Below are 19,926 nucleotides of genomic sequence, written 5' to 3'. Positions count from 1 at the left end.
TCTGTGTTTAACCCTTCCAATGCTGGTCTAGTAAAAAAAAAAATGCTTTTTGCATATAATATGCTGTAAATAATGTTTTAGAGCAAAGTTGAAATGCAGGGTTATATTCCGCTTTAACCCCCCATCACCGCTCTTAACCTAACCTTGGTGGGCACACGCCGGGATGCACCATTTTTAAAAAGAGCACCAGCTCAGTGATGCTCGGATACCCCTTTTTATTATTCGAGTTTGGTCGAATTCGAATAGTAAATTATTCGAGTCGGTATTCGAGCTCATTATTCGAGCTGACTATTCGAATTGGCCTTAAATAGCTTCCAACACTTGTTTTGAGGGTGAATGATGCAAGAAACATCTTTTTTTAAAAGTAACAACAGCAAGTGATTACATGGGGATGTTCCTTTAAAAAAAAAAGGTGGAAAGAGAAGAGAAGTTGTGTCCAAAATTCTGTTCAGTAGTGTATATACTTCTTCTTCTTCTTCTTCTTCTTTATCTTCTATATCTTCTTCTTCTTCTATATCTTCTTCATTTTCTTCTTCTTCTTCTATATCTTCTTCTTCTATATCTTCTTCTTCTTCTTCTATATCTTCTTCTTCTATATCTTCTTCTTCTTCTTCTTCTATATCGTCTTCTTCTTCTTCTTCTATATCGTCTTCTTCTTCTTCTTCTTCATCTTCTTCATCTTCTTCGTCTTCTTCTTCTTCTTCATCTTCTTCATCTTCTTCATCATCTTCTTCTTCTTCATCATCTTCTTCTTCTTCTTCATTTCTTCATCTTCTTCATCTTCTTCATCTTCATCATCTTCTTCATCTTCTTTTTCATCTTCTTTTTCTTCATCTTCTTCTTCTTCTTCATCTTCTTCTTCTATATCTTCTTTTTCTATATCTTCTTTTCCTATATCCTCTTATTATTATTATTTTTCTATTTCGTCTTCTTCTTTTTCTATATCTTCTTCTTCTTCTCCTTCTTCTTCTTCTTTTTCTATATCTTCTTCTTCTTCTATATCGTCTTCTTCTTCTTCACTTATTTCTCTTTTATATATTTTTTTTTAAAGACATGCAGCTATTTTTGAGCGTAATAAATAGCTGGTGGCGCACGCATGTTGGAAGCGTGCTTCTGTTCAACCAGACGCTCCAACATCGCCAGGGTGGAGTTCCAGCGAGTTGGAACGTCAAGGATCAGCCGATGGCGTGGCAGCTCCAGCTCCTTTTGCACGTCTTCCAGGCTTGCACAGGCTGCAGCCGAGCGCCGGAAGTGACGCACAACGTTCCTTGCCGTTTCCAGCAGTTCGCCCATCCCCTGGTAGGTGCGCAAGAACTTCTGCACCACCAGGTTCAGCACGTGGGCAAGACAGGGGATGTGGGTCAGGTTTCCCCTGTCAATTGCGGCAACCAGATTGGCCCCATTGTCGGCCACCACCTCTCCGACTCTGAGGCCTCTGGGGGTCAGCCAAATCCTCTCCTGCTCCTGGAGTTTGGCCAAAACATGGGTTGCCGTCAGTTTGGTCTTCCCAAGGCTGACCAACTGCAGCAGCGCTTGGCAGTGGCGGGCCTTCACGCTGCTGCTGAGGCGGGGGGTTTGGCCAGGTGTGCCGGAGGATGGCAGAGGATCGGAGGAACCTGCTGCAGTTCCCTTAACCCTGCGGGGTGGCACCACCCACTGTGTTGCTGCTGCTGCTGTGCCCGCTGCTGCTCTCCCATCCTCACCCCCTTCCACCAAGCTGACCCAGTGGACAGTGAAGGACAGGTAGCGGCCTGTCCCGAAGCGGCTGCTCCAGGAGTCCATGGTGACGTGGACCCTTTCACCAACCGCGTGCTCCAGCCCTCGCTCCACATTGGCCATCACAAAGCGGTGCAGTGCAGGAATGGCCTTGCGGGCGAAAAAGTGTCTGCTGGGGAGCTGCCAGTCTGGGGCTGCACAAGCAAGCAGCGCACGCATGTCGCTCCCCTCCTGCACGAGTGTGTACGGCAGGAGTTGGGAGCACATGGCCCGTGCCAGCAAGCCGTTCAGCTGACGCACGCGACGGCTGCTGGGAGGCAGAGCCCTAACCACCCCCTGGAAGGACTCGCTCAAAAGGCTCTGGCGTGGCCTTTTGCTGGCACGGGAATCAGCAGACACAGCAGAGGAGGCCACTGAGGACTGGTTGCCAGAAAAGGCCTCAGTGTCGGCGGCAGGAGTTGCAGAGGGGGGAGGAGCAGTGCGTTTCCGCACTCCTGCTGGTGCTGCTGGAGGAGCAGGAGGGTGGGTGGCTGCTGTTGCTGCTGCTGCTGCTGAAGGCTGTGCAGTGATGGGTGTGGTGCCACTGCCAGCACCAGATGCCTTCAGCCTCTGGAACTCCTCATGCTGGTGGAAATGTTTCGCAGCAAGGTGGTTGATGAGCGAGCTGGTGCTGAACTTTAAGGGGTCTGCACCTCTGCTCAACTTCCGCTGACAGTGGTTGCAAGTGGCGTACTTGCTGTACACTGTGGGCATGGTTGAAAAAATCGCCAGATTGGTGACAAAAACAACCCCCTATGGTCTGGAGCCGCTGCTGCCTGTCTCCCTGTGGTGGTTGGGGCGGGGGCTTGGGTGCGGCTGGTGGTGGTACTGGCAGATGCTGCTGCTGCTGCTGAGCCTGAGACATCAGCAGGCTGTGGGACCTGCCTACTGCTGCCAATGCTTGCAATGATGCGCCTCCTTGCAAGGCCCACAAGCGCATCCTCCTCCTCCTCCTCAGAGCTGCTGATGACGACATCCCCTGGAGCTGGTGGCACCCAGTCTTTGTCTGTCACCGTGTCACCATCATCATCTCCCTCCTGAAACATGTCCTGCTGGGATGATGACCCCCCAAACTCCTCTCCTGATGCATGGATGGGCTGCTTGACTGTTGCCACAGTCTTGCTGTCCAATCCCTCCTCCCCCAAAGTGCCCATCAGCATCTCCTCCTCAAGATCGCCAACAACAGCAGACAATTGACTCATGATGCCTGGGGTAAAAAGACTGCTGAATGACAGGTCGGCGACTGACGGTGAACTGGCCTCCTCCCCAGGCCTTGCTGGGCGGCTGCTGCGAACAGGGGTGGTGGTGGTGGTGGTGAGGGTGGAGGCCTCGGATGCAGAGCTGATGGCGGGCTGCTCATCCTCCGTCATCAGTTGCACCACAGTGTCTGCATCCTTTTCCTCAATGGGACGTTTCTGACCCGGCTGGAGGAAAATAGGAGCAGGTACTACACGCTGCTGCTGCTGTGTCTCTTCAGCGTGAGTTGCTCCTGCTGGGCGGCGCCCAAGGCGTCCACGGCCAGTGGCTATAGGAGGAATGTTAGCCACTGATGCAGCTGCTGCTGCTGCGGAACTGTGCATGGTGGCGCGGCCGCGGCTTGCCACAATGCTGCTCCCTCTCCTCTTGATTCCCTTGCTGCCCTTCCCCTTGCCCAAACCGCGCTGGCTGCCACTTCCAGACATCTTTGATGTTTTGGGCGTAAACAAAAAAGTTTTTTAAAAGGGCGGGTGAAAAAGTGGGGTACTTTAATGGAGTGGGTTGGTGGGTGAGGTGACACTAATCACTAAGTGATTAGATCGCTAAGTGATTACTAGTACAGTACTAATACAAAATACAATAATTCAGTAATCAGTATAAGTGTGAACAGTGAACAGTGAGTGTGTCCCCTAGTACACTAACTAGAAAATACAATAATCAGTAGTAATCAGATTAAGTAGAAGGAAATAGAGTGTGTGTGTGTACTGAGTGCACGCACACACACACGCAGGAGCTAGCCTATGAACAGTGACTGAGTGTCCCTAGTAGTAAGTAATAATAATAATAATAATGGCAGTATTTGTATAGCGCCTTTCTCCTGTCGGACTCAAAGCGCTTGCGAGGCAGCCACTAGAGCGCACTCAGTAGGCAGTAGCAGTGTTAAGGAGACTTGCCCAAGAAACTCCTTACTGAAATAGGTGCTGGCTTACTGAACAGGCAGAGCCGAGATTTGAACCCAGGTCTCCTGTGTCAGAGGCAGAGCCCTTAACCATTACACTATCCAGCCAGTAGTAAGTAAGTGTACAACTAGAAATTACAATAATCAGTAGTAATCAGAAGGAAATAGAGTGTGTGTACTGACAGTGCACGCACACACACACGCAGCGCAGGAGCTAGCCTATGAACAGTGACTGAGTGTCCCTAGTAGTAAGTAGTTAGTAAGTACAACTAGAAATTACAATAATCAATAGTAATCAGAAGGAAATAGAGTGTGGAGGACAGGAGGACAGCTGCCCACACAGGCAAGGCCCTGAGGCCTAAAGCAGTGTAAGCTTGCCTGCAGCAGCTGTGTCTGTCTCTATGTAACACACAAGCTACTAACTAAAATACAATGTCTATCTAACTAACAACAATATAGGTGTGTATAGGAGGTGTATGTGAGCAAAAACGCTAGGTAATTGACCACAATAGAGCTCTTGCTAAGCCAAAGCACAAAAGAGCAGATCTCTCTCTGTACAAAGTCAGGCAAGGACGGAAAAACGGAACATGGCGGCCGCTATTTATAGGGTAGGGGCTGGCCAGGGTCCCCCTCTGTGATTGGCTGCCGTCAGAGGGCCTGGGAGCCCTCTGATTGGCTCTAAGGACATCAATCTGGGCTATGATGCTATTCGAGCTTGGTATTCGAGCTCGAATAGCGCTGTTTGCTCGAATAGCTCGAATAGTGAATGGGCTATTCGAGTTCACTCAAATAGCCCATTCGAATAGCTGCAGCTATTCGAGCTCGGTATTCGAGCTCGAATAGCTGAAAAAAGAGCTCGAATATTCGAGCTACTCGAATATTCGAGCTCTGCTGAGCACCACTGCACCAGCTATAAAAGTAGTTGCAGGGGCCACTATTTGTAGTTGACGTTCTACAGTGGGCGCCCTTTTAAACAGGACATATCTTGCGCCCAATTCAACTGTTCCGCTCTCCTTGCCCATTTCCATAGTCTATTAAATAGTGTGGCTTGGTACTATTGCTGTGCTCTCTTTAATTCATGTGACTTGTGATTTAAGTGGCAGGGATCAGAGACTAAGAGAGAGGCAGGTCAGGATTTACTCACTACATTATTATAATTAACATTACCAACAAAACTAATTAAAAGAGCAATAATGAGAACATACTTTTTGCCAAGTTCTTCAATCTTGCTGTCATCAAATCCCCACTTCTGAGCCAACCTTGCCTGAGACTGAGCATCTTCCAGGAACAGGATCTAGAGGAAGAGAGATCTGCAATAAGAACATGGGTATATACAGTACATGTTGTACCGCAGTTCCTTGAAATTAAGCACAATCTGTAACACATACGTATGTCTTAATAGAGATGGTGCCAGTTTATTCTGTCATTACATTTAAAGTATTAAGTACTTATATCACATTAGTCAGCTGAAATTGGGAGCCGAGACATTTCTACATCTCCTCTGTAAGCCCTTCTGCTAAGCCCAGCTACCTGTTTCTTGTTTCTGCTCTGCTAGTAACATCATGGCCACAGAAAATAATTGTTGGATTGTTTGGGGCGACAGTTTAGGAAATACTGTTGTACAAACACGCTGCTCAGATTAAAGCTGAGCAGCCTTTTCAGTTTTATGGTGAGTGGAGAGGGTGGTTAAGTCAGAGTTACCCCGGTATAAGGACTATAAAAGAAAAACAATCACAGTAAGTCATTACAGAGTACCTAATTACCGTATTTTTCGGAATATAAGACGCACTTTTTCTCCCCCCAAAAATGGGGAGAAAAAGTCCCTGCGTCTTATATTCCAAAGGCAGGGAATCCCCAACTTAAAAACGCCCGTCGATACGAACCGCCGACCCGCCGCTACGTCGGGGACTCCCTGCCTTGTCCCCCTGTGTGGTCTGCCGGCCCCTGCTCCCCTGGTATTAATAAATGCAGAGCGACTCACCTCCCTATTGATTCCAGCACTGGGTGGTCCTCTCCGCCTCCATCTTGTCAGCGCTACCCCAGTAAAAGAATCGTTAGCGACAGAGTGGCTCACCTTCCTCCAGCGGTGGCAATCTGCAGTCATCTTGCGTACCACGCGGCTTCCCATAATGACGGCTCACGTTAAGACGACTGCAGATCGCCGCCGCTGGAGGAAGGTGAGCCGCTCTGCCGCTAACGATTCTTTTACAGGTGTAAAGCTGACAAGATGGAGGCGGAGAGGACCACCCAGCGCTGGAATCCATATGGAGGTGAGTCCATAGCCAGCCTTTGACCTGTGCGACCAGAGCGGTCGCTCAGGGCGCCGGCTTCCTGATTTTTTCCCTCTAAACCTAGGTGCGTCTTATATTCCGGAGCGTCTTATATTCCCGAAAAATACGGTATGTTGTGCTGAGTCAAAGCCACTAGGATTTTTTTTGTGGACTAAAAAGTAACATAAAAGCCTCCTTACAAAAAAAAAAAACCCCATATTTAGCTATGCTAAATATAAATTAGAATTAAAACAGAAGGTATTTGTGATTATTTAGTTGTATGTGAGCAAGAGGGAACGCCCATGATGCATCACTTCTGTTGGGGGAGACCAGTACTAATTGTCTGGGGGGGGGAGGGGGGAGAAATTCTAGTGCCCATATTCATAACTTATATGTTTTGGCTGCTGCCATTTCTTCTCATGGCCTGAAATCACAAGACCTTCATACTGGTAGATTAACTTGGATGCCCAGTAAAGCTAGACCTAGACTTCAGCAGGGACATTAAACTTTGCGTCTCTCTGAGGGACAATTAGTAATCTATCTTGCTCAGTGTTCTTCATACATTAAGGGCCACAATTTGTCGTGTGTGTGTGTGTGTGTGTGTGTGTAATTTTTATATTTATTTTTTATAATTTTTTTTATTTATTTAATGCCAATATCTTCCGTTGTGCTGTTCATAGTACAAAATAGACAACAGATAAACAGTGGGGAGCATAGATACCTGAGTAGTTAAAAAAGCTGTACAATCAGGACATCCAGCATCACAAGTACAAATACATGCAATTAATGTGTGTGTTTGAAACCTCACCAGTACTGGTACATGTACATATGGCGAAGTTCAACAGAAACAAGAAACACCAGTGGAAAGTCCTTGCCTTTGCAAGCTTGATATATACATATACTGTATACATATATACTTGATCTGAGGCCCATTAGAATAACAGGCACTACAACCCACAGCTGCTCCGTCCAATTGCCTTCTCCCCCCTCTGCAAACAGTTCACTGACCATTCCTTTGCTCCCAGGCTCTGGACTGCCCCACTCTACCCAGGCAGCCAATCAGGAGCCACGGCAGCCCCAGATCCCCCCCAGAGTGGCTGTTACAACACAATTTACACAGACCCAGGTCGCAGATGGAGGACGCAGCAACTTAGGCGAAGAAGGTTGTTTTGGTGCACGGTGCTGAGCAGCGAATCTATGCGCTGCTATAGAAGCAATGCTATAGTGCGCGGGGCCTGTAAGGGGTCCAGCGATTGCCACTCCCTGAATTACATCTCCCTTCCAGTTGCGACAACTCGATGGGGGAATACTATTTAAAAACGATGGGGATTTGAGCTTCAGCAGGGTGAGTCGTCATTTGGCTACTAAGGCCCCATTTACACATAATCAGTTGGTGCACGTTTTTTTTTTCCTTCTCCATAGCAGTGCATTATGAAAAATCTTTCAGTTAAAGCGCATATATTGTGAACCGAGCCATTGGGAAACATGGGAATTACTTTGAAAATCAGTTGTCCTTTCAGTTACCGTATAACTGAGAGCAACTGATTAAGTGTAAATGAGGCCTAATTTGTACTCAACTTAGAGGGTTTATTAGACACTTTAGGAATTAAGGTGATGTCTGCTTTAAAGACAAATAACTTAATTCATTTCAAGCATAATACTTATTTCGATAGCAGGCCATCTTGCAAGATATAAGTATTCAGTGTCCATTCTAGTTCTTACAGTAGAAAACCACAAACTTTTTGTGAAGTATTATTTGAGAATAAACTCCACAAAAAGGTCACCGATCATAACACAGCTGTAGTTGCCAGTTGCCACCAGGACAGAAAACGAGGTGAGAAATCTTCCACGGGGTTGCGTGCGGCATAATGTCATGTGTTTGTACTTATGATTGCGAACTCTCTTTTGAGCATCACTTTAGTCCACTTTCCTATGAATCACTTTGTCGTATACATTTTGTAATGCGAGTCATGTCCTTAACCAGGTCCCCTGACTGTCACTTGAGAAGGATGAATGACAATCATGTGACTTGCTTGGATGCCAAGATTGTTAGGGTACACATTGTAGGAACTTAGAAGCACTTTTATTGAATGTATTACTGCTTTTAAAGTGGACCTATAAGTGCTGTATTAGCTGAGCATTTGTAGGTCTTCATTAGAGATGTGCCTGACATGGGGATGGACGGAAGGGGTTAATGATTATATTAGCAGAATGCATACTTACATTCTCAAATCAATCTTCATTCCAGTTGTCTTCTTAAAGAGAATCTGTATTGTTAAAATCGCACAAAAGTAAACATACCAGTGCGTTAGGGGACATCTCCTATTCCCCTCTGTCACAATTTCGCCGCTCCTCGCCGCATTAAAAGTGGTTAAAAACAGTTTTTAAAAGTGTGTTTATAAACAAACAAAATGGCCACCAAAACAGGAAGTAGGTTGATGTACAGTATGTCCACACATAGAAAATACATTCATACACAAGCCGGCTGTATACAGCCTTCCTTTTTAATCTCAAGAGATCATTTGTGTGTTTCTTTCCCCCTGCAGCTATCTTCCACTGAAGTGTCAGGCTTTTTCTTCCTGCAGAGTGCAGACAGCTGTGCCTGTATGTAATTCCTCAGTATGTGAAAGCCCAGCCAGCTCAGAGGAGGATTTATCCAGCTTGTAAAAGATAATAGAGCAGAGAGAACCTGCCATAATCTAAATAACACACAGGCAGTGTGCAGAGAGGGGCCTGGAGGGGGGAGATGCATCACAGAACCACAACACTGAAGAACTTGGCAGCCTTCCAGACACAGGCTGACAAGTCTGACAAGAGAGAGATAAGTTGATTTATTACAGAGATGGTGATAGTAGAACGTGCTGCAGTAAGCCAGAGCACATTAGAATAGCTTTTGGAACTTGTAGGATGATAAAAAAACAGGATGCAATTTTTGTGACGGAGTCTCTTTAATGCAGCAGCAATATTTTTTTCCAGCCAGCACAACTGGATTGTCCAGTGTGGAAAACATACCTCAATACATTTTGTGTGCACCCCTCATCTTCAAAAGGCCCTTAACCACTTTTTTTCTGACCGGCAATTTTTTGAGTGATGAGTGATTGTTTCTGTGATCTCGCGATGTGGCTACAGGCATGCGATTACACCAAAGATGTTTAGCAGGCGCGGCAACAACGACCGTCTTGGAAAAAACGTATCTTTATGATCCCTGACGACACCGCGCAAAGTACCGCAATCGCTTGACATCCTGTTCACGTCCATCTTGTGCCGTCACATGATGTTGTCCGTACTCGCCTAGAGGAAGATGGGTCGGGGAATGCTCATCGTTGATGGACAATGCTGGGATCCATCTTCCCGGGTCACGAGGGGGGGGGGGGGGGGTTGGAAATTCAGCTTTAGACTGAAATGTCATATGGGTGGGTACGTCTCTCCTATTGCATCTTGGTAATGCTCTATTGACTGACCCATTTATGTATAAAATGTCCGAACAGTGCAATGGAATATGCTGTGGAATATGTTAGCACTATATAAAAGTCAGTAATAATAACTTGCTTCTAACCTTAGCAAGCAGTTGCTGTGACTAGTTAATAGTGCCAGTGAGTTAATATCACTGGAAACTATTAAAATATATTGAAACTTTGTGGCAGTTAGTAGAAGTTGTGACCAGTTGTTAGCAACTTAGCTGGCATGTGACCCTAAAGTACATATCAGTATGTTTCTAAGATGATTCTATTCTAAATTTAGAGTATTTAAAGTATGCAGGGCCGGCGCTACCATGGAGGCAAAGGGGGCAATTGCCCCAGGGCCAAGAGCTTGTAGGGGCCTCCAGTGGCTACAAGAGGAAAAACATTTTTTTCAAAAAGGCCTTATAGTTTTTGAGAAAATCGATTTTAAAGTTTCAAAGGAAAAAAAATACACATTTAAAAACCTGCCGAGTTTAATGGTTAATTGCAAATCCACCTTAAATGCTAGGAACACTAAATTTGCAGGATATGTTAAGGAGATCATTGGGAATAAGAGAAATTTTTTTTTGTCAAAAAGACCTTATAGTTTTTGAGAAAATCGATTTTAAAGTTTCGAAGGAAAAAAAGTAAAATGCGGTAAATGTCACTTTTCGTAGCAAACCTAACGGTAGTGTAATTTTACATGCATCAAAGGAAAGAGCAATAAATTTCCTGACGGAGTTTCCAGGGGGTCCATACGCAGCCGCAGCGCTTTGGCCAGGGATCGCTATACAGCCGCAATATGGCTGTATGAAGATCCCTGGCATTTTTTCCTATTTTCCCCCCAAAAAATTTATGTTTAGAGTGTGGGAATTTTAAAAAAAATTATATGGGGTCCCCTCTCCTGAAACTTTTTAACCCCTTGTCCCCCATGCAGGCTGGGGTAGACAGAATGTGGAGCTCCGACCGATTCGGGCTTCACACCCTGACTATACCAGCTGCAAAAAAGGTCCCTTAATGCCGATTTTTGTCCCGGGGTATCTGTTGGGGGCGCCCCCCAGGTTTATTTTGCCCTGGGGCCCCATTGTTGCTTAAACCAGCCCTGAAAGTATGTACAGTGAATTAGAAGTGTTACTTTACAACTGCTTTAGTCAGTGATGTGCCATAATCACTGTGTTTGCTAAAACTCTCTGTATACTGAAAAATAATGAGGATTCTTATATATATATATTTTTTTTAAATGTACTGAAAAGGTGACTTTATCACTGCCCACGGAATTTATTACAGCAAAAAAGAAAAAAAAAAAAACAAAGCTTAGCATTAATATGTTGAAGCATTTTAAAAGGACATTAGGTAGAAATGTAATTAGTGTTCAGCAGCCCTGCTTGACTTTGCATAATACTAAGAAGAAACAGCATGAAAAAAGAATTAATAATAATAATAATCAAGTACTGAAAGTATTTTGGTAACGCCTAATCAATATAATACTTTCTCGGAACCCATCCATTCTGGGAGCTGTTCTAAATTGACATCAGAGAAATTATTATTTTGACAGATTCAGTTCATGATTAATATATGCATGCCTTACAAATCAATTCTGTAGATCCCATTTATGAAGGGACATTTTTATTTCTTATTTATGCCACATGCATTTAACCTTTTTTTGACTATTTTCAGTTGATTTCACTAAGGTTTTTTTTCTTTCTTGTATCTATTGCCCTGATAGCATTTGAATAGTGCTAAAATGCAGTTTATTGACAAATTATGTCTTTGCTACACCCATTATTATCAATGAAAAATTGAAACTGGTGAAATGTATCAGAAGATATCAATCATCGTGCAAAACTGAAGCACTTCTAAACAAAAGTAAACAGTTTGGTTGTATTATCACAACCTTACTATTTGCCTAGTGTCAATTCAACCTCTCTTTAAAGGGGATTGTAACATCCGAAAATAAAAAAAATTGCCTCAAAATAGTTAGTGCCCCAAATATATATGTAAACCCTTTTTTCTAAAATAGGCCCCTGTATGCCCCCTAATTTTTATTTTTATTTTACCTGGTCTGTGTGCCTTTGCTGGACTGTGCTGAATTGTGCAGTGCCAACAGGATTGAGGGAAGTCTTTTTTTTTAAGTACAGTAACAATCTTATTTCAAAATGCAAATAATAGAAGCTTCCTCTTTCAGATAATATAGGGACACTATGACCAGAAGGTAATTGAATCCTCCCTCCCTATGAAGAGTTTACAACGTGATGTAAGCCTGTTATCTAGGTGATGTTTGCTGGGAGAGGGACAGTAATCTGTAAATAAGCAGTAAATTAACACTGAGCTGGGTTAGAAAACAAAAGGAAAAGAAATTATTTCATTTTTGACAACACAGAGAAAAAGTAAAAATGGAAACCAGCAGAAATATTGTTTTCTTTTTTCATATATCATTTCTATTAAATCTGACAGTAAACACTAACAACAACAATATATGAGAAAAATAAATAATATCTTATTGGATGATTTTTTTTCCAGCTAATGTGGTGTTTCACGCCACTTTAAGTCTTGGTGGGTCTCCATTGTTTTTCTAGTTACTGAAAGTGTACACAAGCCCCTTTGATGTCATTCTACAGCTTATATACGTTCTTGCCTTACATAACATTAACAATTATCTTGGCACAATAAGTTGTTGTTAAAAGTGAACCAGAGATGAAGCACCCTCATGTATTTTACCATACAGTATATATCAGTGGGGACATTAGAGAAAACACCTACCCTGCTCTCTGTTTTATCCTTCACAGCTCAGCCTGCTTGTTATCAGCCCTGATAAAATCCCTGACTGAGCATTCAGTCTGGCTTTGCTCAGGAAATTATTATAGCTGAGTCATTATAGCAGAGCCAAAAGAGGGTACGCTTGGGCTTGAAAAGACATCAGAAAAGACAGACTTAGCTATAATGATTCCTGAGCAAAGCCAGACTGAATGCTCAGTCGGGGATTTTATCAGGGCTGATAACAAGCAGGCTGAGCAGTGAAGGGTGAAACAGAGAGAAGGGTAGGTGTTTTATCTAATGTTCCCACTGATATATATAGTAAAATACATGAGGGTGCTTCGTCTCTTGTTCACTTTAACCAAGAAGTTTTGAATAAGGATAATACCATTTATTGGCTAACTTACTCTTCTTTATCTCTAAGTTAGCCAGTAAATGGTATCATCCTGATTCAAAAATTCTTGCTTTTACTGCTGGCTAACACGGTACAATATTCTCACGCCTGTGTCACGCCTGTCAAAAACCTGTATGGTTCTTGCCTTTTTCATGATTGCTAACTCAGTAAAGGACCGGCCTTTAAAGTGTTGCTATCATATAAATTTGGCATAGCGGGGTCTGAACCCTATATAACAGTAATTATAGATTGCCGGTATACCTTGAAATGAATCAGAGCACTCAGTAATATGATTTTATGTTAAAAAAAATGTATTTGCTGATCATACAGCATATATACAAAATATGAACAGTTCCAAGTAGCATTTCCTTCTAACAGTATTCCATCTCATCAGACCTTTATAGTCAAGCAATCATCAATCTTCTTAGCACATTCAAAAAAGTATATAAAAGTCGTGTTAATTAGAAGAGGATCAAAAGTGGTCTCATCTTTATCAATAGCTGTGTATCTAGTAGCTGTGTAAAAACTTTTAGTAATCTTCTTGAAAAAATAACATAAAAAATAATTTCTAAAAGAACTTCTTGCTTACATCTTAACAAAGGCTAATGCTGAAAAATTAATAAAGTAAATCACCATAATATTAAGCATATTACCCCTATTCTGTCAGCATCTAGAACCACGTGTGGGAAAGGTAGCTTCTGGCTTGTAGCTGAGTAGGTGTCTTTCAGGAGAGATTCAGTCTGGATGTCTCTGAAAGCTATCAAAACCACCTATTTTTATACACATGGATTCAATATGGCTGCCTAATTTGCCCCAGACATTGGGACTTTTCAAACATTAAATAATGTCATTCATGACGCATTTCTGATAATGTGTCTTTCTGCTAATTATTTTGAAATGTGTCTGTCAAAAATAAAATTGGTCATGTTGACCCAGAAAATATGTGAATAACAGATATAGTAATTTAATGCTTATTGCTTAATGCTTATTGAAGTACACAGGGCTTCTAATATACTCATTTAAATATAAAACATATTATATAATTCTTCTTAAAACAATTAATCATAGAATATAATTGCATATTAAAACCTAATAGTTTAAAATCATTTTCTATTATGAACAAATAAATGCAATAATTTCCACCGGCAGATATCACTATTTAATCATTTTTAGATAATAAGCAGTATTAATAATATTAATTTTAAAAGACTATGAAACTGCCAGGTGGCATAATTGTCCTAAATATGGGACAACCTTGCAATGTTTTATTGTTGACATACCAGAATGTTTGATAAGACTCATACACACACACATTATATATATATATATATATATATATATATATATATATATATATATATATATATATATATATATATATATATACATATATATATATATATACATATACACACACACACATACACACACGCACAAATATATATATATATATATATATATATATATATATATATATATATATATATGTTAGATTACTAATATTTGTGTAATAACAGATCAAATATATACATATATGATTGCTGCAGCAATGTTATTTTTAAACTTCTTTCTTTTTGTATTCACACAAAATGCTTATCTATAACCTTGACATTTGAAAGATGCTTGTAACATAAACAAAAATGTTTTAACTTCTATAACCAAGGAAGTTTCATTGCCTGGAATATGCTGAGATGTCCCAGAGCAATATTTTAAAGAAGTACCCCAACTTTACAGTTTACAATGAAATTTTGCATAAAACATTAAAACATACACATATGACAGCTTTTCCGGCATAAATAAACCGCTAGAATTCTGACACGCAGATGGGCAGGACCTTGGTGGCAGCCCCAGGACCACCTAATGCCAATAGTCATAAAGTCCTGGGGCAGGGATTTGCAGGAGATTGCGCGCCAGTGCGCGCACATCTCCGATTGGATGACGGAGCTCCTCTCCATCATCAGTCTCCCAGCAGCAATTGCCACTAGGAGACTGTTAGATGGTGAAACCGCCGTCTTTTTAGTCTGTACAGCACTGCAATCTATGGCAGCGCTGTACTGGGGACAGCCGTGTTACATGGCTGTCATCCTGGGATGCAGGAAAGCAATCAGCCCTCATTGGCTGAAGTCTATGGCAGCCAATCGCTGTCATTGGCTGGCAGGGGGAGGGAGTGATAGGGAAATAAATAAAAAATATGTTTTTTTAATTTAAAAAAAATATATATATTTGTAAAAAAATAAACAAACAATCCTGGGAGTGATCAGAGCCCACCAACGGAAAGCTCTGTTGGTGGGCAGAAAAAGGGGGGGAAGCACTTGTGTGCCGAATTGTACTGCCCTGCAGCGAGGCCTTAAAGCTGCAGTGGCCCATTTTGTAAAAAATGGACTGGTCACTAGGGGGGTTTAAACCCATGGTCCTTAAGTGTTTAAAGTTTGCAAAAGAGTACCTGGATGTTCCACAGCAGTATGGTAAAATATTCTGTTGACAGATGAAACTAAAGTTGAGTTGTTTGGAAGAAACACACACTACTATGTGAGGAGAAAACAAGACACAGCACACCAACATCAAAACCTCATCCCAACTGTGAAGAATGGTGGTGGGGCAGCATGGTTTGGGGCTGCTTTGCTGTGTCGGTGCCTGGACAGGTTGCTGTCATTGAAGGAAAAATGAATTCCCAAGTTTATCAAGACATTTTGCAGGAGAACTTAAGGCCATCTGTCCACCAGCTGAAGCTCAGCAGAAGATTGGTGTTGCAACAGGACAACGACCCAAAGCATAGAAGTAAATCAACAACAAAATGGCTTGAACAGAAGAAAATACGCCTTCTGGAGTGGCCCAGTCAGCGTCCTGACCTCATCCCAATTGAGATGCTGTGGCATGACCTCACGAAAGCTATTTACACCAGACATCCCAAGAATAATGCTGAATTTGAAACAGTTCTGTAAAGAGGAATGGTCAAAAATCACACCTGACCGTTGTGCATGTCTGATCTGCAACTACAGGAAATGTTTGGTTTAAGTCATTGCTGCCAAAGGAGGTTCAATCAGTTATTAAATCCAAGGGTTCACATACTTTTTCCACTTGCACTGTGAATGCAAGTCATCAAGTGATGCTGGGTCATCAAGTGGTTAAAGAGTAACTGTCAGGCTGCAAAAGCTATTCTCCTGTGTTAAACAGTTTAGAAGGAAGCCAAAAAGGCAATACTGAAGTTAAAAATCTCTCTTACTTTGATTTTTGCTGAATAGCAATCCTCTTTATTCCCAAGCTCCTAAGGAGGCCGGCAGGCAGCATAACAGATAGTGCAAAGCATGCTGGGGCTGCTTCTTCTCCCTACTGCACTCCCTTGGTCCTCCCCTTCATTTCCCTATCCCGCCCTAAGGCTGCTTTCACAGTGAGAAGTTACAGGCTCATGTTACAGCAGCTTGCAACTTGCAGCCCAGCTCACAGCACTGAAAAATCAATGTGCTGTTCACAGGGCACATGTTCCGTTAGAGTATACTGCATCAGTCCGCTATTGTTCCTAGCCACATGGCTAATTAATATTCACTGCACAGTAGTGTTGTCCGGATCATGAACCATTAGGATCTTTGATCCGGATCTTTTTTGTGAGTCGAATCATCAGGAAGCAGGGTAAGGGAGGATATTACATCACAATTGGCTTCATACAAGACAGTCAAACATGGAACCTGCCATGAGCTGTCAGGAGCATCATTCTCTGCAAATACTATATAAAAATTCTGTGAAATCCAAACGTGGACAGTGAAATGCATATGTAATGTAAGTACAGCCAATATTTAGCTACTGATATATGTGTTTTTTTTTTCTCTGAGACCCTATACCTAACAGCTCCTCTTTAAGTAAATCTTCCACTATTAATAAGCATTTGCGCTTTTTTTAAAAAAAATAATTTCAGCAGTGGCATTTTATTGCAGCATTAGTTATGTGGATTTCTGAGAGAGGAAGTGTATGGATACAATTATATCTGAGGGTTAGCCTTGTCTTGTATCCATTCATGCCGAAGTGACACTGCCTTCTGAATCTGTACTTGATGGAAATATGCTGCCAAGGACCAAAATGTCAGAATAATATACCAATAACAGAAGACTATTTACTAAATTATTTCAATTATATAATTAAAATCAAATGAAATGACTTCTATTTTTATCCCTACTGAACATGGCTTGGGTATGTAAAGTGTATATAAACTGGATGCAATTCGGTAAGGGGTTGGCACTATATAAGATCTATAGCGGAAATTCATGTTCAATGAGATGCAAATTGTTTCAGGATTATGCAAATATTATTTGCAAATGTATGGAGCTTGAAAATGGACCAATCGAATCCCAGCAAGGTGGCATTCATTTTGTTCGTTTTCAGGCTGGATATGCACTCCTTCTCTCTGGATGGTATCTTGATGTTTTAACAATCTACACTATAATTGCATTTTTATTTTACTTGAGGTGTAAAGCAGCTTGGAGGTCGCTATCTGTTCGAAAGCGTGAAGTAAAGGACAGCAACTTTGCCATCTCTGTGGAGGGCACTACTGTAGGGGGAAGCTGCTGCTACTGCAAACTTGCATGGCTACAGTGAATGGAACAGTGCCTGTGTATGCATGGTTTCCTATACAGCAGTCACAAGGTGGGCCGCATGTATGTTTATTGTGTGAAGGCTGGGCAGTGCAATGTCCTGCTATTCTACTTTTGACAGCATTGATCATGTGCTTCATGTCAAAAGTGGACCTTAGCACCCTTCTCTTTCTAGGTACACTTGTCTCTCTCCCTGTGTCTTCACTCACTGGATTGGTTTTTCTATACGCCTTTTGAGCTCTTGGGAGCTTCCACCCTTTGGGCTCGTTCATACTAGGGGTGTTTTTGACACTTTCTAAGCGCTGGCAATTTTCAAAATCGCCCTGAAAGCGATTGTGCAATGATTCTCTATGAGAAAACTCACATCTGAGTGGTTTGTTTCCGATCCGCTCAGAAAAGCGGTGTTTGGGCCATTTTTTCGGCGATTCCGCCTCAATGGAAGATATAGGAAAACGCAAAACGCTCACAAAATCGCTTTGTGCAGCGACGATTGCATGAGCATTTTTAAGAATAAATACATTGTATTTATTATTTTCCGGATCAAATAGTTCATTTCCTGACTGATGTCAGGAAGTGAAAAAACGCAATCGCTCTGCAAAAGCGCTTAGAAAAGCGCTTAATAAAAACGTCCAATGCACAGAAATCTAAAAAAAAAAAAAGTGTCAAAAAAGCCCAACATGGACGGCCACGCGAATGGAAAGCAAGCTACAAGGCCTTTCTGCTTCTTTTTCATTTTTATTAATTTAATATTCAGAACTCATTATGGTGTTTGAATGAAAGTATAGTAATGATCACACTTACATGCCTGACCTCTCTAGTGTAGCACCAGGGGTGCAACCATGGGCGACGCTACACTGGGGCACTGGGCCCCTCTGGGAATCACTGTGCCCTCCTGAGTGCCCCCCTCCCCACTCAGTAGCAAACAGTTAACCGTTTCCAGGCTCCAGCAGAGTACAGTGAAAAGGAGAGGGTCTGTAAAAAACTCTCCATGTCAGCCTGAGTCTATGTGGGTGTTAAGTAAACCAAGGGTCTTATCTATTTGCCATAAATACCTCACAATCCTTGCAAGATCCCTTGTAATTAATGTATCTGGATTACACTTCTATTTGCAAATACTCTCTACCTCCTTCTGATTGTATGTTCTAACATTGTCTGTCAACACGAATACAATCTGAAGAAGTCTTACAAGCTGAAAGCGTATTCATTTTCTTTTAAATTAGCCAATACATTATACAATATCTAGTCTCCAGCAATGCTTAGCTACTAAGATAAGGAATTACACTCACAGTGTTTCTCTACCACCTGCTTCTTACCATTGCCCTTGCTTGTAGAGTCGTGAGACATAAGCTGGGATCTGGAATGATTTGTCTGTGATCTATCCTCACAGGAGCAGCTAGCAAGTAAGGATTAAAGCATGCCAGCAAGTACATCTGTAGGTAACTTTTGTTTAATAATAGCACCATCATTTGGACAGTGTGCTCTTCTCAAAAGCCTCTGAGTTCTGTTTGTGATGTTTACATTTGCTTACTATCATTGCTTAACTAGTTAACCTTAATTTTATCACCTGATTTAGGCAAACAATGTCTAAAGCTCGCCATACAAACATCGATTTTGATCACCCAAATGGGCTCCCTTTGTGCCCTCCCAAAAATTTGAAGCTGGAGCCGCCACTGGGTATAACTAGAAATCACTGGGCCTCCTGCAAAACTCTGGATGGGGCACCTTCCCATCACTTTCTCTGCAGGAAAACTGAGAACCAATGTTAATCAATTGGCTGGTATTGCACACTCAGTGCTGATCGTAATGGAAAAAGCTACGCTTACGGATCATTACGCGTAATTTTACGCTATTACGCATTACGAAATTACGCTTACGGCATAGACATTCAATTTCGGTACATGTCTGTAATTACGCATTGCCCTTACGCAATTACGCGTAAGAATACCGTAATTCAAGTTGTTACGTTTTAGGCTTACGCGTAAATTCCTACTAGCAATTAATGCGTAAGGTCATGCTGCCAAGCGGAAAAGTTGACGCATGGATCAATGTTAGGTAGCCGCCGACTTTAAGGGTTAATAGCAAAGCCCCCTTAAGTGCTAAGAGCCTCAAATTTGGAGAATATATTAAGGAGATCAGAAGGAATAAGAGGGAAAATTTTTTTTTCAAAAAGACCTTATAGTTTTTGAGAAAATCGATGTTAAAGTTTCAAAGGAAAAATAGATACATTTAAAAACCCGCCGACTTTAACGGTTAATAGCAAAGCCTGCTTAAAATTTAGAAACACCAAATTTACAGGGTATATTAAGGGGAACAGTGGGAATAAGAGGAAAAAAATTTTTTTCAAAAAGACCTTAAGGTTTTTGAGAAAATCGATTTTTAAGTTTCAAGGGCAAAAATGTCTTTTAAATGCGGAAAATGTCAGTTTTTTTTGCACAGGTAACAATAGTGTTTTATTTTCATAGATTCCCCCAAGTGGGAAGAGTTTTACTTACTTCGTTCTGAGTGTGGGAAATATTAAAAAAAAAACGACGTGGGGTCCCCCCTCCCAGACCTCTTTAACCCCTTGTCCCCCATG

The 19,926-nt window shown here is 42.1% G+C and overlaps 1 protein-coding gene across 2 annotated transcripts in view; it reads right to left on the bottom strand.

The window, feature by feature from the left end:
* Nucleotides 1–19,926, bottom strand: part of GDA (guanine deaminase) — an 80,298-nt gene that overhangs the window by 37,048 nt on the left and 23,324 nt on the right. For both annotated transcript variants that reach the window (XM_068236398.1, XM_068236388.1), the window contains exon 2: nucleotides 5,116–5,204. In XM_068236398.1, the coding sequence (XP_068092499.1) occupies nucleotides 5,116–5,204 (89 nt within the window). The remainder of the gene's footprint in view (nucleotides 1–5,115; nucleotides 5,205–19,926) is intronic.

Source organism: Hyperolius riggenbachi, chromosome 1 (assembly GCF_040937935.1).
Source record: "Hyperolius riggenbachi isolate aHypRig1 chromosome 1, aHypRig1.pri, whole genome shotgun sequence".
Lineage (NCBI taxonomy): Eukaryota > Metazoa > Chordata > Amphibia > Anura > Hyperoliidae > Hyperolius > Hyperolius riggenbachi.
The sequence above is the reverse complement of the archived record's forward strand: the minus strand, read 5'-3'. Positions and strand labels throughout refer to the sequence as shown.